The sequence below is a fragment of the Myotis daubentonii genome, chromosome 10, assembly GCF_963259705.1.
Source record: "Myotis daubentonii chromosome 10, mMyoDau2.1, whole genome shotgun sequence".
Lineage (NCBI taxonomy): Eukaryota > Metazoa > Chordata > Mammalia > Chiroptera > Vespertilionidae > Myotis > Myotis daubentonii.
Genome location: NC_081849.1, coordinates 23,701,491 through 23,726,159, shown reverse-complemented (window position 1 = coordinate 23,726,159; position 24,669 = coordinate 23,701,491). Strand labels below are relative to the sequence as shown.

Here is a 24,669-nt window from a genome sequence, read left to right as displayed (position 1 = left end):
ACATTAAGGTTTCTCTCCATTGTGCCTAATACTAGAAATACAGAGATGAAAATCAAGGCTTTTGCGTTAAAAAAAACTAGAAGAATTCTCAATAACCTGGCATCATGGGGTAAATCTATTCTGCCGTCCAGGAAACCCCTCTGATAGCACTGTCAGGGCCCGAATGCTGCACGTAGCACTTCTTTTACATTTATGCTGCTCTCTTAAACTTGTATATGATGTTTTCTCCCTGCTTCTCAGGAGAAGCGCTAGCTTTGGAAGAACTTTTTAAAAACACATTCTTAATCCAGAATCTGCTGATATCAGAATCTTTTTTTCTTGCTAATATTCCTAAAAAGATTTCTTTATCTGCAACTATGTAAGGAAGATATGAAAATAAAAACTTACTGGTGTAACAGCTGCGCAGTGAAAATAAACGGGCTCTGGCATGGTAGCTGGGAGCTTTACCCATTGAAAAGTCTGCAGATTCAATTTCCAGATATCTCCCAGGATCACTTCTCCATTATAGCCCCCACAAATAAACACATCTATCAAACAGAAAGAGAAAGCCAAGATCACACAAAGAAAAGGAGCCACAGCTCTAGCGCACGGCTAGTTGGCCTGGGACCAGTTCAGCAGATTCCCCCAAACCACAGAGGGCTTCATTGGGTGGGCCTCCTCATGCTGCCGCCTTGTCCCTCGATGGACACTATGTTGGGATCTTTGCTAGGACAAAGGAAGCAAACCTCTAAGGAGGCTTCATGTCTGGGTTCCGATACCTGTGGGTGCCAGGCATAGAAAGAAGGAAACAGGTCCAGGGCACAAACAGGAGTGCACATGCTCCATAGGGGAGATGGCAATGGGGCTCCAGGTGATTAACACCATGCCAGACTTAAGGCCAGGTTTGCCTTACAGAAATCTAGCCTGGGATGGTGTGGCTCAGTTGGTTCGGCGTTAGCTCATGCACCAGGAAGTTGCCGGTTTGATTCCGAGTTAAGGGTGCATGCCCAGGTTGCAGGCTTGATCAGGAGGCAGCCAATCGATATTCACATTGACGTTTCTCTCTTTCTCTCTCTCCCTTCCTTGCTCTCTAAAAATCTGTAAACTATTTTTTATAATATATTTTTATTGATTTCAGAGAGGAAGGAAGAGGGAGAGAGAGATAGAAACATCCATGATAAGAGAGAATCATTGATCGGCTACTTCCTGCAAGTCCCCCACTGGGGATCAAGCCCACAACCTGGGCATGTGCCCTTGACTGGAATCGAACCTGGGACCTTTCAGTTCGCAGGCCGACACTATCCACTGAGCAAAACTGGCTAGGGCATAAACTATTCTTTAAAGTAAATAAATAAAAGAGCAAAGCTTCTCAGCTAGGGGAACTACATTCCTCCACTGGACACCTCATGTAATCATGCAAGAAATCTGGTATCACACACTGGGTTCCCAGGGAAGAAGAAGAAATCTGGATTTCTTTAAAAGTGAAGCATTTTGATTTTTAAGTGTTAGTCAGTAATTCAAAAAACTTTAATACACATATGAGTCAAATAAAACACATCTGCAGACCATCAGTTTGTAAACTCTTAAATAACATCCTGGAAAGAATCGACTTATCTGCACGTAGAGACAAATGCTCTTTATGCAGACATTAACCTGAGGAGAAACATCTGTTGGGCTGTTCTGATTGGGGGCACAAATGAGGCTCTTCCAAGTTTTCTCCAGCCCAAAGAGGACAGTCTGAAGACCCATTTGATGTGTATTTACATCAGAGGGAAAAAACCTTACCAAAATCAAAGTTTTTCATTGCGCCTGTTTTGTTTGTTTTTGGCTTTATGGATTCAGTTAGTTATAACTAATTAGACAACTTGTAACAAAGGCTTTGTGAGCCTTCAAATTAAATGCCCAGAACTAAGGCTGAATTCCGTCTGTACGGTGCCTGGTCTCAAAGAATCAAAATAATAGCTGTCTTATTTCAAGTCTTGATTAAGTTGAAGCCAATACTTAAACAAACGATAAAATACACAGGAAACCATTTTGACTAGGATTCAAGAAAAGTACAGCTCCATTGATAGAGAGGCAAAGCTGAACAAGGCCACTATCTGTAAATCTTATCCAAAAAGCAGAAGCGTAGTAAAAAGAGCCTCTGTACAAGAGACGGCAGCATAATCCCGGGAAAATCCAACGAAGCTGCTGAAAGGATGCAGGCTATCAAATCAGTTATATACAACTTCCTCCCAGAAACACATGGAAGGTGCTATATCAAACTATAAAATAAGCTGTAAATTAAAAGACAGAAAGGTTATCCAAAGAGGAGTCATTCATCACGCTTAGATAAAGTAGCTGCAGCTGCTCTCTGAAGCCACACAATGCCTTTGTTGTAATATGGCCCAGGAATAAGCCCACAGTTCTGCTTGGCATCAGACAGAGAACAAAATAAACTTCACGATATAACACTCCAGAAGGAGTGATTACAGTTTTAATACAATGTTCACTGAGGTCTCTATTGTTCCCCACCATAACCACCGACATCTGCTGCGGTGGGGTGCTGAAAATCAGGGGGTACAATAAAAGCTTATTTATCACCAAGTCTTGAGTTCTCTGATAACTGAAGGAACCCAAACATACGAGTTGACTTTATAAAAACTGCTGAGAGAAGCATAACTTTATGAATTTCCTCGTAGTTGAAACTATAAGAAACAGGCTGTTCCCAGAGTTATGTGTCTTGTAAGGAGCTGCTATCATTAGGAAATAAGGCATTCTCCGTACATATAATTACAAAAATGGAACCAGAGAGTTATTTAGAACCCTTACCGTTTTTTATCTGAACACAACTGTGGCATCTTCGGGCTGCAGGGAAACCTGCCAGACACATAAGCACAGAAATTCCGTTGTTCACAGAGATAACACTGATACGACACAGTGACAGACATCCTACGAGCAACTCACCTAAAACAACCCCTTGGCTGTAGTCAACAACACTGCCCAGCCCTTCAGCCCTCCCTGATGGCACTAACACAAGCCAGCGGAAGTCTCATCAGAGCGGCACAATGTTAAGGTGCAGGAAAACACACGGGGGTGGCAGAGGTCAGGCTACTAGTGGGTTTCCCAAGCACTCTTACCCACAAACAGGTAGACAGATCTTGATTTAAGTACCTATTTCTTATCCCACCCATAATCCCTCACTTGCACAGAATTCGGCAATTCCCTTTAAAAGTCTCTGCTCAACTGCTGAAGAAGAAGAATTGGGCTCAGGAATACAAGTAATTTCTAATAACAGTTCAACAGATATTTTACTTGTCATATAACTCAATAAAATTAATTTTTCCCTTCCCAAACAAGTAAAGTATAAAATACATTTGTTAAAGACAAACGGGTCAATACTATAAGTTTACCTATTTTTTCATGGGGTTTTGTTGCAATTTCCTCCCATGCATTTGTTTCAAGGTTGTATGCATGGATCTTGGAGAGAGAGAAAAAGAAGATACACACAGATCATGTTAGCTAGCCTGAAAACTGGATTTTAAACAACAGCCTGTACAAACATATATTCTTTTTTGAAAAGTCTTCTTTCCCTGTTTTTATCTGATTTATTGCTAATTCTAAGACTAAACATTAACAGTTAAAAATTAAGCACATAGGTTATCTCAATATTTAAAAACAAAGAAAATAATGAAGAAAAAAATTAGAATTTTGCAACTTCCACATTTTCTACAATAAATATGTATGATTTTATAACAGAAAAAAGCAAGTGTTGCATATAAGCCTAACCAATGGACACAGACAACAGGGGGGTGAGGGCATGAGTGGGGGTTGGGGAGCAAAGGGGGGATAAGGACACATATGTAATACCTTAATCAATAAAGAAATTTAAAAAAAATAAATATGCAAACTGCTTAGAAAAAAAAAAGAAGAAAAAACAATAAAGCAAATGTTGGTAAGAAAGCACCCGAATGCAGTTTTAACCAAACTGAAAAAAGATCATTAAGGTTCCAGACAGACCAGGAGTTCTGCATCCTACTTTAGATTTCCCCTGGATACGTGCATTTAGAAATGCCATAGGGATGGAAGAACTGAAAGCCCTTCAGAGCTCAGCTTTCTCAAGTTAGTGATGCATGGCCCTAAAAATGCCTGTTCTTTTTAGATACAGAGCACTGATGATGATAAGGATGTGACATTCTGAGAATGCTGGTTCCAATTCCAATTAGTTGCTCCATTCAAGCTACTATTTCTTCCTTTTAGTCGTTTTCCTCATCCAGCGTGAGAGGATAATTTTCATGAAGTATATTCAATGTGCGATAATGCAGCTGTCAAATGGAGAGCATATTAGGGGCATGGAGCTCAACCTTACATGATAAAGAGCATGCAACATAAAATAGATGTTAATGAAGAACCTTTTCAAAACTTAAGGTATCTATAGTAACAGAATTATCTTACTTAGCATAGCACATGCCTCCCTCTACACTTCTCCCTCTTTTCTCTCTCTCTTTAAAAAAAAAATATATATACCTTGTTTAAGGAATAAGCTGTCCAGGAAGTACCACCTCCCAAGATGTAAATCCTCTGTCCATCATGTGCAATTTCATGTCTGTATCTGAAATACACAATAAAATACGTTTATAATTAAGTGAAAAATGATCTACCTAAGATTTAGCCACTAGGCTTCTTACTGGATTATTATTTGTAATAATAAATTATTAGAAATAACTTAAGTGTTTAATAATGTGAATTGGTTAAATAAATTATAGAATATACATAAAATAGATTAGTATGTAACCAGAAGATGTTGGCTTACAAAATAATTAATATGTTGAGAATTAATATGTTGAGAAGTTGTTTTTATGTCACTAACTGGGTGGGGGGGGGGGAGAGTTATATAAGAGCAGATAGGCTGTAATTCCATTAAAAATTTATAGATAATTGCAGGCTCTCTCTGGAGCAGGCCCACGTCTTCCTTTCTTCCCTTTCCTGGCACCTTAACATTGTACCGCTCTGATGAGACTTCTAATGGCTTTGTGTTAGTGTGCAATAAGGAAGGACTGGAAGGGCTAGGCCAGCGGTCAGCAAACTGCGGCTCACGAGCCACATGCGGCTCTTTGGCCCCTTGAGTGTAGCCACGAAGTTTCAATCGCACTGTACTTGCATGCCCGCACGTGGTATTTTGTGGAAGAGCCATATTCAAGGGGCCGCAGTTTGCTGACCACTGGGCTAGGCAATGTTCGTTGAATGCATCTTTACTTCTCTCCTAAATTCTAAGGGTCCCCATGAGACTTGCAACCAGGGGAGCCATGAGCAGCGCCAGCAACCCCTGAACCTGTCTCCAAGGCCGCCTTTCCTCTGACTTTTTTTTTTTTAATGTATTTGGGTGCTCCTGCATTGGGTGCATATATGTTTATCAGGGTTATATTTTCTTGTTGTATTGATCCCTTTAGTATCATGAAGTGGCCTTCCTTATCTCTTGTTATGGCCTTCACTTTGAGGTCTATTTTGTCCGATATAAGTATTGCTACCCCAGCTTTTTTTTCATTTCCATCTGCCTGAAAGATATTTTTCCATCCCTTCACTTTCAGTCTGTGTGAGTCCCTTTTTCTGAGGTGGGTCTCTTGTAGAAAGCAAGTGCATGAGTCATGTTTTTTTATCCATTCAGCCACTCGATGTCTTTTGGTTGGAGCATTTAGTCCGTTTACATTTAAAGTTATTATTGAAAGGTACTTGTTTGTAGCCATTTCTTTTTTTGTGTGGCTGTTTTCTTTCTGATCTTTTTATTTCTTCTTTTTACACCAGTCCCTTTAGCATTTCTTGCATTGCTGGCTTGGTGGTGATAAACTCCCTTAGCCTTTTTTGTCTGTGAAGCTTCTTATTTTCCCTTCAATTTTGAATGATAGCCTTGCTGGATAGAGTATTCTTGGATTCAGTCCTTTGCTTTGTACCACTTTGTAAATTTCTGTCCATTCTTTTCTGGCCTGATGTGTTTCTGTTGAGAAATCGTTTGACAATCTAATGGGAGACCCCTTGTATGTAACTTTCCGTCTCTCTCTTGCAGCCTGTAAGATTCTCTCTTTGTCCTGAACATTTGCCATGGTGATTATGATGTGTCTTGGTGTGGGTCTTTTCGCATTCACCTTGTTTGGGACTCTCTGTGCTTGTGTGATTTTTTTTCTTCCCCACCTCTGGGAAGTTTTCTGGTATTATTTCTTCAAATAGGTTTTCTAACCCTTGTTCCTCTTTCTGTTGTTCTGGCACCCCTATTATTCGTATGTTGTTTCGTTTCATGTTGTCCCATAGCTCCCCCTTTAAGAGGGTGCCTGAACTTTCAGCTGCCACTCCCTGGCAGACAGCACCCCACTGCTTTTCACAGCTTGATGCTACGTGGATACCTTCCTCAGCTTTGGTGCTCTCTGCTGGGGAGCCCAGTTCTGGGATTAGATCCCAGAATTCTCAGTGGCACCTCCCCCTGCTCCACCACTGGCTGAGATATCTCTCCAGGACTTCAGTTCCCCTCCGTGGGTCACATCTCTGCCCCCTCCTACCAGTCTCTATGCCGGCTCCACCTTTGGTCCTTGGGTATCAGGGTTCTCTCCTGTGAGTTTTCCATTGGTTATTCAGGAAGCCTTCTCGTATTTCAGTTGTAATCCCAGCTTGTTCCTGGGAGCATGTCCATGCAGCATCCTCCTACTCTGCCGCCATTTTTAATCTCTCTTCTGACTTTTCAGTGAGCTAGCAGCAGCCCCGCCATGGACCACTTCTTTCCTCTACCATTTCTGGAGAGCCAAAGCAGAGCACTGCCTAGGCGCTCTCCTGTTGCTTCTTGTGCCCCAAGCCCTGTGTCCCCAGTTTTAATAAATGTACTCTCAAAAGAAAAATAAATGATAGATACATAAATATGCAAGAAAAATGATTATAAGGTGACATCCAAAATATTCCAAAATATTCCAAAATATTAACCCTGGTTATCTCTGAGTTTAGATTTTGTTTTATATTTTCTTCATTTTGCTTATTTGTATCTTCTAGATTTTTTATAATCTTTTTGTGATAACTTTGCATAAGGAGGGAAGCTATTATAGAGATTTAAAAAGTGATCTTCCTACATTTAATTAGAAACTCTAGACCAGGGGTGGGCAAACTTTTTGACTCGAGGGCCACAATGGGTTCTTAAACTGGACCGGAGGGCCGGAACAAAAGCATGGATGGAGTGTTTGTGTGAACTAATATAAATTCAAAGTAAACACCATTACATAAAAGGGTGCGGTCTTTTTTTGCAATAGTTTTATTCATTTCAAACGGGCCGGATTCGGCCCGTGGGCCGTAGTTTGCCCACGGCTGCTCTAGACCATGGGCTTTCAAACTAAAATACTTACTTAACAGATACAAAGATACCAGGAAAGTTATGCTATACAGAACTGTGAATATAATGTGAAATGCCTACCAGAACTTTTATCCAAGCAGCCTAGCTACAAGCTGAAACAATTTATAATATGTCCATAAAATAATTCAAAGAAGGCAACCATATTAAAATGCTTTGAAAACTTCATCTATTTCCTCCTTTCCATGAAGGAAATAAATGCTGATAAAATAAATTACATAAAAATTATTCCATTTCCCAAGTCCTCTCATGGTAAGTTCTGCAAGTCAGCCCACTACTATACTAAAATAAAGATAAATTCTTCCTTAGCATCTATATACCATTTTGCTTAAAGACAACAAAGAGACCTTAGGTTAACCAAAATAATTAAAAAATTATTTACTATACCCTTGCTTTTAAACTAGAGGGCAAAAGATCATTCTAAGTTTTCCAGTGAGTTTAACTCTAAGAAGCAGAAACCACGATCAGGAAAGAAAAGTGAAAGATCTAGGGTCTACTAGAAGGCAACTAGAGTGAATCATGTGCTGTCTGAGTGTTTAACAGAGAACTTGAAGAACCCTCCACCCCCTCCCTCTTTCTTCTTCTCTCCCTCCATACCTCCCTTCCTCTTTCTCATCCATCCATCCATCCAATCAATTTTCATTGAGTACCGCTATAGGCATGGTACTAAGCCCTATACTGATGATACAGGTGTGAGCAAATGAGCCAAAGAATCAAAATATACAAATTAAGATGGAATATTAAAAAAATAACTAGAAAGTAATTGTTTTGCCTGTGATATGAAATTTAGTTACATTACTACCATTGGTTTCTTCTTCAAAGTGTTACTATCTTCCTAATGCAGGAAAAGTTGAGTATAAGAGAAAATAACATGAAAAAAAATTCTAGAGCTCAGAGGGAAATATCACTCCCTTACCAGGAGATCCTTTTTTAATGATGAACTGGAATGTAACAACCAGTTAGGTATTTTAACCAGGCCAAAGCATTTTCTTCAAACCATATTACCAATATGTGGAAAAAAGCCAAATCTTAGGAAGAAAGAATAAATATGCTTTAATCTTAGAACCTGACCTCTCTTCTGGAAGATCACAGGATAGGTTGTTTGGTTTCAGTTGTGTCCACTCTCTGGTATTAAGATCTAATTTGTGCAGGTCTGTGCTGTAAATATAGCCAGTTGTCCCTCCAAAGACATAAAGGGAGCCATTGATGATAGCCATGGCCTGAAAAACAGGGAAAGGTGAAAAAGACTCACTCATTAGCACTTGATTAAAGAATATAAACTTATTAAATACCCCCAAATCAGGTTTTATGAAATGCTCTTGTATTTTTAAAAAATATTTTTATTGATTTCAGAGAGAGGAAGGGAGAGGGAGAAAGAGACAGAAACATCAATGATGAGAAAGAATCATGGGTTGGCTGCCTCCTGCATGCCCCCTACTAGGGATTGAGCCCAAAACCTGGGCATGTGCTCTGACCAGGAACTGAACCGTGACCTCCTGGTTCATAGTTTGACACTGAATCACTGAGCCACACCAGCCGGGCCTCTTGTATTTTTTTTAACCTTCTAAAACACAAGACCCTTAATGAACTAAAGATTTTAGAGAACACAGAGATTATTTTTATTTTGAGAGAGAGACGGGAAGGGAGAAGGTATGGATAAAAGAGAGAGGAACATCGATGTGAGAGCAACCTTTCAGTGCATGGGAGCCACACTAAGCTACACTAGCCAACTGAGCCGCACTGGCCAGAGCACAGAGATTATTTTTAGAAAAGTAAAGTTTACTCAACTGGAAAGCCAGTTCCACCTAGATTGGCAAGGGGGTCAGAGGATCATTAGGGCTTCTAGTCAACCAAAGAATTTATAGATCATGGACGTGAGCATTTTCATTAAAAACTGCTTCTCGCCTGGCCAGCATGGCTCAGTGGTTGAGTGTCAACCTATGGACCAGGAAATCACAGTTCAATTCCCAGTCAGGGCACATGCCCTGGTTGCAGGCTTAATCCCCAATGTGGGGCATGCAGGAGGCAGCCAATCAATGATTCTCTCTCATCATTGATGTTTCTATCTCTCTCTCCCTCTCCTTTCCTCTCTGAAATCAATAAAAACATATATTTTAAAAAGAAAAAGAAAACTGTTTCTCTTCCTAAGCAATTTGAAGAAAAATGCTCTCAAGCAGAAGGAGCAGAAATGAAAATAAGCCACCAGAATTCCTTAGGTAAGATCTACTAGTAGAGTTGACAGTCAGTCCCCAAAACTTGACGTTTTTCCACCAGACTCTCTTCTTCAAAGTAAGTTTGGCTATTTTTATTGTCATTTCTTAAGAGTTTAAATGCCTCCTGTTGTGAAATATAGAGTTATCCAGTATGTGCCTCTACACATAGCCAGAAGCTATTATCAGTACTGATGTCAGCCAGTCAAGTAAGAAACAAAGACTGATTATTTTAAGCTTAGCCATTATTCTCAAAGGGTCTCTGATGTATGGTGAGTTGCACCCTAACTTTTTGGACATATCATTTCAAACGTAAGTTTGAAGCACTTGAACCTAACTGGAAACTAATCTCTACATACTGTGTTTTAGCTCAGATCTTAAGTAAGTGCAGGGATCACATTCTCTGCTACTTAGGTAAAAAAAAACTTCAAAGAATCCTTTCACTCTAAAGATGACAAGACCCAGACCATATGGAGCCCAATTTCTTGTTGGGGATGGGAGTGAAGGTGGGGTGGGGTCCTGACATTTAAGAATCTTCCATACAGGTCTACATCATAATCCTAAATTGGATTAGAAATAAAGGAGAGAAGGCAAGATACCAGATTTACAAATTACAATTTCACATCAGAACTGAAAAAACAAATATTAACTACAGTGAATTTACTCTCCACTTAAACAATTGGTAGTGCCATGGCTATGTGGCTCAGTGGTTGGAGTGTTGGCCCATGTACTGGGTTCCATTTTGGTCAACAGTACGTACCTGGGTTGCAGGTTTAATCCCCAGCCCTGGTCCCTGGTCAGGGTGCGTGCGGGAGGCAACCAATCAATGTGTCCCTCACATCGATGTTTCTCTCTTTCTCTCTCCCTTTCCCTCCCTTCCTTCCACTTGCTCTAAAAATTAATGGGGAAAATATCTGCGGGTGAGGATTAACAAAAACAAACAAACAAAAATTGGTAGTAATATAAAGATTCTGACATTGTTTGTTCCCAGAACTAGAAAAATCCAAACAAATAATCCACCATGACCAGCCATAGATTGGTACCTGTCCATATATACGACTGGGTTTCTTCCCCCGACAGCTGAGTAAAGCCCATCTCTTATACTTCACATTACAGACATGGACATCATTTCCGTTGCTCTCACCAAATGGGATGCCTGTACCTCCAAACACTAACAGGTTGTTTCCATGCAGCACAACTGGGGAAGAAGCACAAATTCCGTTTATGTACTGGGTACCTAAGATGTATTCCCACACAAACTCAGAATATCTGAGAAACTCAAAATGTCTGCTTAAATGCCCTCAGAAGATAGCTCAAACCACTGACATCTAACTACTACAGAGTTCTGCAAAAAAAGATCTAATTCATGCTATATGGAATATATCATACTAGAGGCCCGGTGCATGAAATTCATGCATGGGGTGGGAGGTGTGTCCCTCAACCCAACCTGCACCCTCTCCAATCTGGGATCCCTCTCACAATCCAGGACTGCTGGCTCACAACCGCTTGCCTGCCTGCCTGATTGCCCCTAAACGCTTCTGCCTGCCAGCCTGATCACCCCCTAACCACTCCCCTGCCAGCCTGATCGATGCCTAACTGCTCCCCTGCCAACCTGATTGACACCTAACTGCTCCCCTGCCGGCCAGATTGCCCCTAACTGCCCTCCCCTTCCAGCCTGGTCACCCCCAATGGCCCTCCCTGCAGGCCTGGTCACCCCCAACTACCCTCCCATGCTGGCCTGGTCACTCCTAACTTCCCTCCCTTGCCAGCCTGGTTGCCCCTAACTGCCCTCCCCTGCAGGCCTGGTCACTCCCAATTGCCCTCCCCTGCAGACCTGGTCCCCCCCAACTGCCCTCCCCTGCAGGCCTGGTCCCTCCCAATTGCCCTCCCCTGCAGGCCTGGTCCCTCCCAATTGCCCTCCCCTGCAGGCCTGGTCTCTCCCAATTGCCCTCCCTTGCAGGCCTGGCCACTCCCAACTGCCCTCCCCTGCTGGCCTGGTTACCCCCAACTGCTCTCCCCTGCTGGCCTGGTCGCCCCTAACTGCCCTCCCCTGCAGGCCTGGTTCCCCCAACTGCCCTCCCCTGCTGGCCTGGTCCCCCCCCAACTGCCCTCCCCTGCTGGCCTGATTGCCCACAACTGCCCTCCCCTGCTGGCCATCTTGTGGTGGCCATCTTTGTCCACATGGGGTTGGTCATCTTGTGTGTTGGAGTGATGGTCAATTTGCATATTACCTCTTTATTAGATAGGGTAACAATATTGAATGATATGAACTATAGTACACCACTACTGCTCAGGACAATGCAAGTGTACAATGAAACAGAGGAAAATGAAGTATCATCTTGGTCCAGCAAAGACCAGTGGGACTCAGAATGAAAGGGTAAAAGAATCACTGTTTTTGCCAGGGGAATGATCTCTACATTTGATCACAGCTGGTAACTTTGGTGTTCTTCTCTGTATCTCATCTATTCCTGCCAACACACACACACAGTCACACATACCTTCTTTCCTTCTCTGATGGCAAATACTCCCAAAATAGTTCTACCATATTATTTCAATGGCATTTTTACCACTCTTTCAATAGAGTGTAAGAGTCAACAGCATGGGCTCTAGAACCAGCAAAAAGCTAGGTTTAAATTCCTGTGTGACCCCAGGAAAGTTACTTAATCTCTAAATTAAATCTTCACAATAACCCTGCGAGGTAGGAACTATTATCTTCTCCATTTTATAGATAATGAAACAGAAGGGGTAAGTGGTTTAAATCACTTGTTGAAGGTTTCCTAAAAAGAACCTTGCCAAATTAGCATTCAATCCCGGCAGTTGGCTCCAGGGCCTGTATTCTTAGCCACTACCCAGAGGGCCTCTCTCTGCCTCAGCTTCTTCATTTGTACCATGGCAATATATCCAGTACCTGCAGTAGGGATGTTATGAAAATTAAATTGATACCATGTGTGAACTATCCATGAACAGGGTTTAATCATATTACAGTGTTACTATAAATTATTAACAAAGAACAAGTGACATTGAACAGGACCTCTCAGACAGTTCATGAAGTCAAAAGTTCAGAACTGCTTGCACTCACGTGACATAGATGCCAATTCCCGGGGCATGTACCCATCCGTGCCCATCTGGTGCCATACTCCTGTAGCAAAATGATAGCGCCAAAGCTCCCTGAAGAGAGGATAGTCTTCATTATCTGGCCCTCCTGATTCATCATAATCTGGGTTATAACCTCCAAATACATATAGATTGGTATTATCTGCCACACAACGATGTCCACTTCGTGCAGGTGGAGGTCTGTGGCCTAGGAGAGAGGAGGACAGTTTTCCACAGATGGTCCAGCAGATAAAAAACATAAACAAAATTTGGTAACAATCTTTTTAGCTTTAAAATGGATCAGGGAAGATTTATAACATGGATGTACTTTTTATTTGCTGGGGTTATTTTTATACATTCCCACAACCTAAAGATTTTAGGGAGCTGGTCTCCATTTCTATTTCATATGACTGCTTTCAGATTTTGATAACTGTAAAAAGATTTTTCCCAAGGGAGGCAAAATAGCGTTATAAACTCAAGAAAATGGCTGATAACTTGAAATTTTCAAGAAAAGGAAGAGAAGGGGTTTAATAATCCAAAAGCTAAAAGGATAAATTTTCTTATTTCCTTAGAGGAGAAAAAAGCACAGGCCAACTAAATTTAACTGAAAATATTAGAAAACTACATAAATATAATCACAAATGTGAATGAGTCATGTATAAATAAAAATACACACACATAAAACCTATTATTTTTCCACAATATATAATAATTCACTTAAAAAGAAAACTGGTTTTTCAATGAGTTACAGCAAAATGTAGAATTTAAATACTCCAGATATTCTGTCAGTTAACAAAAAATATCCTTATATTTATCTAAAAGAGCTCTTAATGAGAGCTCCACACTAGGAAAAGCTATTTCTACAATTATATTTGAAAGCTTTCTGAAGTTTCAATTATGTCAACCAGTTCACTAAAAATTATTTCGGGATTATTTTAGAGTAAAAAAAAATCCCAAAACTTTACATTATTTCTATTATCCTTATAATTTTTATACCAGTCTACACAAACCCTTACATAGCTGCAGAACCAAATATGCTTAAATATATATATTGGATGGTAAGAAGCTACTACTGTATAGTTGACTGTTACCCTAAAGACTTATCTACTTTCACATATTAGGAATAAATACTAGTATGATGTTAATTAATATTTAGGACAATGCTGGATACCTAATAAGCATCTGTTATATAAATAAACATTTATTACCAACCTAACGTAAGACTCATGTATTTATTTTTTAAATTATAATTCCACTTCCTAGGGTATGCTTTTAAACAAGAACTGAACGAAAATTGTACAGATCTAGAGAAACCAGAAAACAAACAAACCACAACGTGTTGAACACTCAAGTCCAAACTATCAGTCCTGAGTCTTTAATGGTTCCTTACTGCTCAACGTCCTCAACCAGCAATTTAGAGCCTTTCACGACCTAGTCTTGTCCTGAGCTCTTACACTCCTGCTTGTTTAAATTTGTCTCTCTGCTTGGGAAGCTGAGTCCTTCCCTTAGACCTTGGCCTGGTCTGCCTACCCTTCAATGTCTAGTTGTGGAAATACCTCCAAGTACAGCCCATACACTCTTTCTCATCAAAAAACTAAACAAACCCTAGGGCCCTTATAGTTCAGTACCCTAGTACTCAAATATTAGGGTATACAGGTACAATTAATAAGATTATTATACCATAATTATGTAAATACATGCATACATATAATATTAGGCACACTATAATCAGAAAATTTACTCATGAGCTGTGAATACTTCAGGTAAAGAACTCAATTTCTCTTTTTAGGAATCCTGAAATATAGAAAGTGTGGTGTGAAAGAAAGAGCAAGGGCTCCTACAAATGTCTAGATTTGAACCCAGGTTCTTTCTGTTACCTTGAGCAAGTCACTGACCCTCACTAACTCTCAGTGTCCTCATCACAGATGTATTATACCGGACTCTCTCATTCACAATTATGTCTTTGAGATTCATCCACGTTGCTGGGGGTAAAGGCCACCTGTTAATTTCCATTGCCAAATAATATTTCCTTGTATAAATATATACCACAATTTATCCAGTCTATATTGTAGGAATGGACACTTGGGTTGTTTCAAATTAGTGGCTCTTAATGCTATAAACATTTTTTGTACATGTTTTCAGGTGCACGGGGCCCACACTTGTTGGCTATAAATCTAAAAATGAAATTTCTGAGTCAGATGTACGAAAATCTTTACCTTTACTAAATAAGGCCAAACTTTTGTTTACAAAATACTTAGTATTGGTATTGTAGTTTTAATTTAGCAATTCCTGTGGGTTTGTAGACCTATCTCATTGTGGTTTTAATGTGCATTTCTCTCATTACACCTTTTCATGTTTATTGGCCAATTGAATTGTTCCTTTTGGGAAGTGCCTGCTTAACCTTTTTATACATTCTTCTATTGAGATGTCTTTTTTTTTTTTTACTGATTTGTACAAATTTGTATGTATGCTTGAGATACAGTCACTTTTCACCCTATGTATTTCCATATTATTTGAATGTTAATAAGCATATACTATATACTTATAAATTTCAAAACAAAAATTTAAAAGATCTTTAGCAGTGTTACTTTATCCCTACCCACACTTTGTTTAAATCATCTGAAACGTTACAGAATGTTAGATACATACATACACATACACATATATTAGTATTATTATTCTATATATTTAGAAATCTTTTCTCTTTTTTTTTAAGTTTTTGTTGATTTCAGAGAGAGGGAGAAGGAGAGGGATAGAAACATCAATGATGAGAGAGAATCATTGACTGGCTGCCTCCTGCACTCCCCCTACTGGGAATCGAGCCCACAACCCAGTCATGTGCCCTGACTGGACTCCAACCATGACCTCCTGATTCTTGGGTCCGACACTCAACCATTGAGCCACACTGGCCAGGCTAGAACTCTTTAACTTTTATACGAGGCTTCACAGTTCCTTAATTTAGATGCAACTCTAAGTTTTATTGTTTGCTCCTTTGCACAATACTGCTTCTTATATCCAAAACTTTCTTTCTTAGATTTTCCATTTTACCAGGAGTACCTCTTCAAGTAATTTTCTCAAAAAGAGTGTATGTCATAAACTTTCAGAGTTCTTATTTATTTTGACCCCTATTTAAACATTAGTGAGGTTGGGTATAGTTCTGCCTTCAAAATAATTTCCCCTCAGAACACTAAAAGCAACCCCTAGCTGGTTGCTCAGTGGTTAGAGCGTCAGCCTGTGGACTTAAGGGTCACAGGTTCGATTCTGCTCAAGGGAACGTACCTCAGTTGCAGGCTCGATCCCCAGCCCGGTCAGGACATGTGCAGGTGGCAACCAATTGATGTATCTTTCTCACATTGATGTTTCTCTCTCTGTGTCTCTTCCCCTCCCTTCCACTCTCTCTAAAAATCAATGAAAAAAATATCCTCGAGTGAGGGTTAACAAAAAAAAAACAGTAACAGTGAAGGCAAACTAGTTTACAGGTAAGAAATGCAACACCAGTCTGCTTCTTAGTCTTGAGTCTTTCTCTATAATCTGAACTTTATCTCTGGAATCATGAACAGTTCAGTAATGTATAGACAGATGCTTTTGTTTGTTGTTGTTGTCTTCCAGCTTGTTCCCTAGTGGGCCCTTTATACTTGAAAACTCAGAATCTTTATTCAAAGTAGAAAAATACTCTTTATTTTCTCCCTTCCTCTGTCCTTCCTTTTGTAACACTATGAATGGATACTGGATCACACAGAACGGTCCTCAAAGTGTACTTTTCCTATGTACTTTCTTTTTTTGTCTTCTTGCTTTATGGTCTGGATATTTCCTTTGCTTTATTTTCATAAAGGTTGGTCTTAAGCCTATATATTATTTAAGCCTCCAACTGCATATTTATTTCAGCAATCAAGTTTCAATATAGAACTAATTCTTTAGTCATTCCTTTTTCTCCACGGTATTGGTTTATTTATGGATCCAATTACTCTTGACTGAGGAAACCTCCTATGATCAGAACTTCCTGAAGTTCCAATCTGCTTCATCATTACCTCTGCTTTCGACACGGCCAGCTATTTTATTTGTTCATCTTAGTCACCCTCTTTCAAGTCTCGTTTCCCTCAAATATCTGATCATCTATTCATATTAATAAATGAAGGACTATATTGATTGACAATTGTAGGAGATAGGGGTTTCCTCAATAGTTGTGTTACTGTCTCCAAATCTCCACGAAGAGAGAGAAGTAGGGGAAATAACTGTTTTAGAGACAGTCCCTTAATTATTTGCCCTAATATTTCATCTTTCTCAAACCTTCTCCTTCCTTCTACATTTGCTGACTCTAGGCTTAGAGTTTCAGAAAAGGGGCCCTACTAAGAAATTCTCCTGACTTCCAGAATGCCCCGGGAGCACTCATTGAGGTTGTATTTTATTCTGTTCTCGTTTCTCAATCATTATAATTCCAACTACTTTCTATTACCCTGAAATTCCACCAATTTTCTGGTATAATAACAATAATGAGAACGATAGCAGCTAACATGAATTGGCTAAATGGAAAAACTCTCTTAGGTGGTCTTTGCTCATACTCTCTCTCTCTTGAGCCTCACAACAACTCTAGGAAGTAGGTACTATTATCATTATCCTAATTATTTTTGTTGTTGTCAATCCTCACCCGAGGATATTTTTCCCCATTGGTTTTTAGAGAAAGTAGAAGGGAGGAAAGAGAGAGAGAGAGAGAGAGAGAGAGAGAGAGAGAGAGAGAGAGAGAGACATATCAACTGGCTGTCTCCCACACTCACTCTGACAGGGGCCGGGGATCAAACCTGCAAACCAAGTACATGCCCTTGACCGGGAATTGAACCAGAGACCCTTCGGTGAGCAAGGTTGATCACACTGGCCAACACCATCCTAATTTACAGCTGAGGAAATTGAGCCCCCCAAAATAAGAAACTTGCCCAAAGTCACACAATAGGTAAATGGCAGAGCCTGGATTCAGACCTAGGTAACCTGACTTCAAAGCTTCCCTTTTCCATTTTTCAGTACAATTATGATTTCTTTTTCATATGTCAGTTTTGTCATTTTCAGTAATATCTGAAAAGCATGGAAAGGTAAATGGGTATGTTAGGTTCATCAAAGGAAACTCATTGTTTTCACTGTATCAGTATTGTTTTCACACCACACAATTTTAATTGGTAGAAATGTATTTTAGAGATGGCACAAGATTGAGTGAAGGACTCTAGTGGTAGAAAACAAGCCATATGCATTAGTGTTCAATCAGTATCAACACAGGTAATGTGGAGGATTCCCAAAATGAGAGACCTAGAAGTGGAAATTTCAAAAGCATAGATAAGGTTTTTTTAATCTAAGTAAACACTAAACAGCAGCATTTTCATATTCTCAGAAACTCATTTATTTACTGTCACCACCACCAAAGAGAAGTTGAAACGTACTACATTTTTAGTCCCATCCTATTCCCTGTCAGTGGCCTTACAAATAATACAATCCCACTCAAAAGCACTGTCCCTGCCCTTATAGAGCTTACAGTCTATGGCAGGCATAAACAAGTAAACAACTATAATTCAGTGTGATAAGTGCTATGATACAGGCGGGTACAGAGGGTGCCATCAGAACAAAGAGATGGGCCTTCCAAGACGGTTTCCCAGGAAATAACTCATAGACTGAGTGTTCAATCTAAGAGTTAATCTCCCTAAACCACTATTATTAGTTTGGGGAGATTAAACTAAATTTGTCATCTTTCACCTCAGTCTGCTCCTCCATCCATCTATATAACACCTTGTGACAAGCACAATGGTCCATACAGAAAGCTGGAAGCTTTCTTGACTTTTCCCTCCTCCTCTTCAATAAGTCATCTCAACTAATTCCACTTCCTTAGATTTCAAATCAATTCCCTCCTCTCTATTCCTACTATGTATGACTGCCTTACTTGTAGCTGCCATCATTTCTCACCTTAATAATTAATTATAATCACCGTGTCACTGGCCTTTCAATTAAATTTCTTCACTAATTGAGAAACAAACAGATCCTGAAAACTCCCATTCGGTGGTGCCCCACTTGACCTGGGCCCTCTCCAACTTCTCTCCACACTCTTTCCCACTGAGCTGGACTTCCTGCAGTTCTCTGAAAGACCATGCTGTTTTGCCTGATTGCCTTTACTCAAGCTGGTTGGTCCTGTGGTTTGAGATGTTCCAACACTCCCTTCCTAACACCCACTCAGCCTTTAAGTACATCTCTTCTGAAAGGTCATCCTAATGGCCACCCTCTCTCCATCCTCCCACGAGCCTGGCCAGGTACCTCTTCTGTATGCTCCCATATCATACTACCTCATCAGGACACTTATCACAAAGAATTGCACTCAATTTATTCTGTAACTGTTTCTTTACCTGATTCTCTATTATCTAGATCACTGAGCTAGCACAGTGCCTGTTAGGAGGCAATCAAGAAATACTGAACAAATGAAAGAATGAACGAACGAACGAACGAACGAACGAAGATAGTTAAGTCTGTGAAAGCTGATGCGATAACTAAAGGAGATAATGGGGAGGACAGAACGTTGAAGTAATACCCACCTTTAGTGGGTAGGAAGAAAGAAGCTAGTGAAGGAAACAGAATGAACAATCAAAGAAGTAGGAAGAAAACATCTGGGATTGTACAGTAAACTAACCCAAAAGAAGAGAAATCTAAGAAGGTGCAGGTGGGTCAACAGCACCAAACACTACGAACAGGTCAAAGAAGGTATGAACTAAGTCAAGGCCACTGATTTAGAGGTGGTCACTGGTGACCTTGCTATTGCTAATACTGAGTTTACTCCTGCCTCATTCTTAGTACTGTCAGAGACCGTCTTTCTCAGCCATTGTTTGAGGCAATTTAGGGCTGACAAAATAATCAAAGGTAAAAAACTTACCTGTGCTAATCTCCTTTTTTCCATGATTAAAAAATTGAAAAACAGAGAATACACAGAAGTAAATCCCACCATCCAGATATAACACTACTTCCTTTGTATTTTTTATGTTTATATTTTATAAAATTGATATTATATTAAATTGTATATCCTAATTAAACAATGTCTTAATTACATTTTAAATTTAGTCAGCCTAAGTTAGCTTTCTCATTGTAAATCAATAAATTAACATTCTAATTTATAACACAAAAAAGAAAAAGATGTTACAGAATTAAATGTGCCTGCTTGGCCATGTGTGTGCACTATGTTCTTTTTGTCACATAACACTAAAATTACCTCTTAATTTGTATCAATAAAATAATTTTTTTATGCTAACGGGTAGCACACCACCCTAAGTATCTTATCTTGACCCATTTAAAATAGATTTTATTATTTTCAAATTCTGGAATTTGGCTGTTAAAATAGGTAGGTACTAAAAACATCTATAGCAGCAAGGTTCTTTTTAGTTTTTTAAAATATAATCTCTTCAGTTAAAATCAGATACACTGATTTATAAGTAATTTAATAAAGTCTAAATTACAACATTAAGCATGCTTATCTGACAATTTGTTAATCTAGAAATAGTGTGAACCAGAGTTTTCAATTCTCTTCTGAAATTTTCTTTTTTCACTATGGAGTTATTTTTTGTAGAAAAATATTAAAAATAGAAGGTATGTGGGGGGAAATGGGAGATATCTGTAATACTGTCAATAATGAAAATTTTAAAAATTAATAAATAAAAATAGAAGTGAGGATTACAAGGTCGAAGAATGTGAACATTTTTAAGGCTTTTGATACATAGTGGCAAACTGAATTCAAAAAGGCTGTATTAAATTTACACCTTCTTTAATATATAAGCTTCATTTTCCCATAACCTTGCCAACACTGGGTATTCTTATTTTTAGTCTTTGCAAATCTAAGAGGTGAAAATGATATCTATTATTTGAATTATCATGCTTATAACAATAGTGAAATATTTGTTCATATTTATTGAACTTTCTTTTTTTATCAACTGATATTCTTTTACCTATTCATGTTCTTTTACCTATTTTTCTAGTGGGCATGGGCATTTGTTTTTAAACTGTTGATTTACAAAATCTCTTTATATATTCATAATATTAACCATTTGTTACAAATACTTCCCCTTATATCTTTTTATTTATTATATTTTACCATAAGAGGTTTTAATATTTTAGTCACATAAATTATTTCTTCCTTTGAATCATATTTAGAAAACTCTTTCCCACACCCATATTTTATAAATTATTCAAAGTTCTTTTTAATATGGTTACAGTGGAATAATAGTGATATCAGTGAGATCATTTATTTCTATCATCTAATACACATTAAGTGATTCTAACTCCCTAAAACTTAATTACAATTCCAACAGTGGTCAATATGAAACACGGGCTTAAATTTGCTCTAGACTTATCTTATTCCAATCTTGGCTGTTTAGACAATTTTTAAAAACCAGAGTTTTGAGTTTATAAAATTCATTCCAAGTTCCCTTCAACCCATATGAAGCACAGATCTCTTGCTAGTTACACCCACCTCTCAAAAACCTGTTAGGGATCCTTATGATGGGACAGGACTGAATGAAGCGCCTCCTAACAGGGTCCCATCGTATTTTCTTCTTACCTGTTACCACAATTATCAGCAATAAGTCAGACACATACAACACATGGCAAATAATACATAGTTACTGTAGTTATAAAGACAGAAAAACAGGAAACAAAACAATACTTGAATACAGAAAGAAGTGATGTAAAGTAGCATTTAACCCTGTTTTAGGAGTCAAAACAAAATTAAATTAATATTAAAGCAGTGATGAAAGTTTTCAGCTCATCCCCAAAAGAATACAAACAATTATGTGCACCATTTTCCATTTTTCAGAATTCTGGGTCAAAAGAACATGCATTCAATAATCACCAATGCCATCTTGTGGCAAAAATTCACAAGCTTTACAAACAGATTAGAAACCAAGACATTTTTAAAAGTCAGTGAATATATATAAAAAAAAAAAAGTACTGATTAAAATTAACGTAGGCTCCTGTTCTCTTCCAGGTTTGGCATCCTTTTACAAGTTTTATGGTTAAGAGGATAAAATAAGGGGCCACATTCTTTAAATATGAAATAATCTCTTGGCACTTCCATTGGCCAGGGGTGAAGGGATTCATCTGCCTTCCCAAGGAGCAAATTAGCTCCATCTTAATCCAATTAAAACTTGTTTTCTTACAAAATAAAAGAAAAATGGGAAACATAAAACTGTGAAATGGGTAATTTTGTTTCTACCCAAAATTTTGATAGCTCCCAAAGATAGCTCTAATTAGCAATAAAAACAATTAACATTTGTATGGAATTTAAAGTTTACAAAGAGCTTTTACACATTACCTCATTTGATCCTCACAACAATCATGTACAGATTCAATGGTCATTTCATTAAGTACCTGCTATGCCTGAGTCCTAGGCGAGGCTCTAGCATAGGGAAAGAAAGCTATGACTCCTACCCTCAAGAGCTCATGGCCTTGTGAGGAAGGCAGATTTCTAAACAAATAATTTCATTACAGTGAAGTAACTGCCAGAACTGGAGCTACAGAAACTCTTGGAGGAAGATATTATCTTATTTTACAAGTAAGGAAGCTAAAGGGAAATAAGTGGCAATGCTAGAGTCAGGATTCAAACCCGGGTCATCTGACTCAAATATCTGCCTTCTCTCCACTACACCACACTTAACCTGTCTCAAATTTCTTAAAAAGCATATAGTTTTTGGTTTGGGCAATTGGAATATATTTAAATGCTCATCAGCAAGGTCTGCTTTGTTTACTGCAGTACTTGTACATTGAGATACACAAATTCTGTGTAATTAAAAAATGGTATTACCTGCACTTGTGTACTTATTGTGAAAAAGACAGGCTTGTGGGCAAGAAGAAATTTATTTTGCAAAAAGGGTTATCTTTTAATCCTCTGTCTTTTAAATCAGTTGTTCTCAAATGTTAGTCTACAGAGCACTGATTGACTAAGATGAAGATTCAACCGTCCAACACAAAATGAGAAAAATATGGATAAGGCAGTGAGTTTTTTTTAAAAGCTAAAATGTTCCATTTAAAAACCTGCCCATTTTTCAGAGATTAGAAACATTTTGTTATTAAGCATTCTTTATTTTATGAGATGGAGGTTGTAGAAAATGGCAGTTAGTTTTGGTTTTTTTAATATCCTTTCTTGGAAAAATAGAAAATTTGCAAGCCTTGTGTATCCCCAAAATACATATATTTCTAAATTTACAGGTTTATGACATTCAAAAGCCTGTAAAACCACAGGTTTAAATCAATACAATATTTGTTGATTCCTCATAAATCCAACATTGTAAACCACAGACTGTCAAAGGATACGTAAGATGTGTAAGAAACTTCCCTTGACCTCAAGAAGCTTATATTCTAATTTGGGAGACAAGACAGACACATAAAACAATTATATAGCAATACAAGACAGAATATAACAAGTGATTAGCTTAAAACTTGACATTTTTATGTACCAAAAGCATTAAAATGTACATACCCTTTTACCCAGCTATTCCACTTCTAGGAATTTATTCCTAAAGAAACAATCATAGATGCATGGAAAAATGTAGGGACAAAGATAGTCACTATAATATTATTTATGATGGTAAAAAGTTATAAATACTTTCAATGTCCAATGATAGGGAGGTGGTTAAGTATGCCAAATAAACATACTTAAATATGTTCATATTCTATGTAACACTAAAAAGTATATACAAGAATATTTACTAACATACAAAAACATTCACAATATACTGCAAATGAAAAATGCAAAGTACAGAATAGTACTCGATTATGACATCATATTAATAATGAAAAAATTATTTGTATATATTCATAAAAAATATAGGAAGCATATACACCAAATTTCAATTGTGGTTATCTTTGGGTGGTTATTATGAGTGCTTTTTGTCTTTTTCTCCTTAGTGCTGGTCTTTATTTTCCAAGTTTTCTCATTGAGTAGGCATTACTTTTGGACTGGAAGAAAAACAATACCATATTACTTTAATTTTGTTTTAAAGCTATGGTTTAAAAAAATACTATAAAGAAATATACTGAAGTGTTTACAGTGGTTGTGACTGGGATTGAGGGTTATCACTTCTTTTATAATATCCAAAAAGTCTATGACATATTATTTTATACTGGAAAAATATTTTTTAAAATTTAGAATAACAGTGAGGGAATAACAATGAAAATTATTGAACCGAAGTTATAATAAAAATCCTTTTATGATGTTTTCTCAGAGCTCTGTCAAACATTTTTGGCCTGTTTTTCCCTTAACAACCAACGTAAGTCTACAGGCATAGGCTAATGTTGCCTCTATAGAGGTTATTCAAACAATGTAGACACTGACTTCAGAACCCATGTTTTCTTCCTTCTCCCAAAGAGCAGAAAACAAGAAAAACCAGCAATATCACAAATATATGCCTTTCCAATTTCATGTAAATATATTCCTGGTCTGAAGTTTTATTTACTGAAGCTTTCATTGTTATGTATTTAAACCGCCAATCTTCATTTATGATTGCATCTACTCTTCAAAACAAAAACCATAATTTATTCAATCATTTTATAAATATTTCATTTTTTGCTAGATTTAAAATTTTTTCTCTTTATTAGATTTATTTCACTAAAAATGATATAATCATTGACTGAATCAAGATGGTAGGCTAAGAACACTGCAAGCAAACTTCCTTTCCCCATTAACCCCACAAATAACAAAAATGCCATTTTTTAAAAAGGCAATCATCAAAAGAAACCAAGAAATGTCCTTAGTGAGCTAAAACTATGAGGAATCACTGAAAGATGAAAAGCTGATAGAATCAGTTTAAAGGAGGAAACCACAATCTTATATGCAAGTGGTTGGAGTCCTCAGTATAAACTAAGCCCAGAGGTGGAAGACAGCAGGAAGAACGAAAACAATTTACAGAATTTACAGCATAACTGGCTGGAGGGTAGCACAGAAGTCACAAAGCAGGTCAACCTCTCCCACCTGTTTTACCTCTTTGGGTCAAGCATTATAGAATAGAGGTGTAAAGGTGT

The 24,669-nt window shown here is 38.1% G+C and overlaps 1 protein-coding gene across 4 annotated transcripts in view; it reads right to left on the bottom strand.

Moving 5' to 3' along the window:
• Nucleotides 1-24,669, bottom strand: part of KLHDC10 (kelch domain containing 10) — a 52,116-nt gene that overhangs the window by 5,499 nt on the left and 21,948 nt on the right. For 2 of the 4 annotated variants that reach the window (XM_059711788.1, XM_059711790.1), the window contains exons 2-9: nucleotides 21,125-21,211; nucleotides 12,629-12,850; nucleotides 10,593-10,747; nucleotides 8,411-8,559; nucleotides 4,486-4,570; nucleotides 3,372-3,438; nucleotides 2,791-2,838; nucleotides 388-527 (exon numbers count right to left, since the gene is read on the bottom strand). In XM_059711788.1, the coding sequence (XP_059567771.1) occupies nucleotides 388-527; nucleotides 2,791-2,838; nucleotides 3,372-3,438; nucleotides 4,486-4,570; nucleotides 8,411-8,559; nucleotides 10,593-10,747; nucleotides 12,629-12,850; nucleotides 21,125-21,211 (953 nt within the window). The remainder of the gene's footprint in view (nucleotides 1-387; nucleotides 528-2,790; nucleotides 2,839-3,371; nucleotides 3,439-4,485; nucleotides 4,571-8,410; nucleotides 8,560-10,592; nucleotides 10,748-12,628; nucleotides 12,851-21,124; nucleotides 21,212-24,669) is intronic. The other 2 variants (XM_059711789.1, XM_059711791.1) reach the window with 1 other exon arrangement.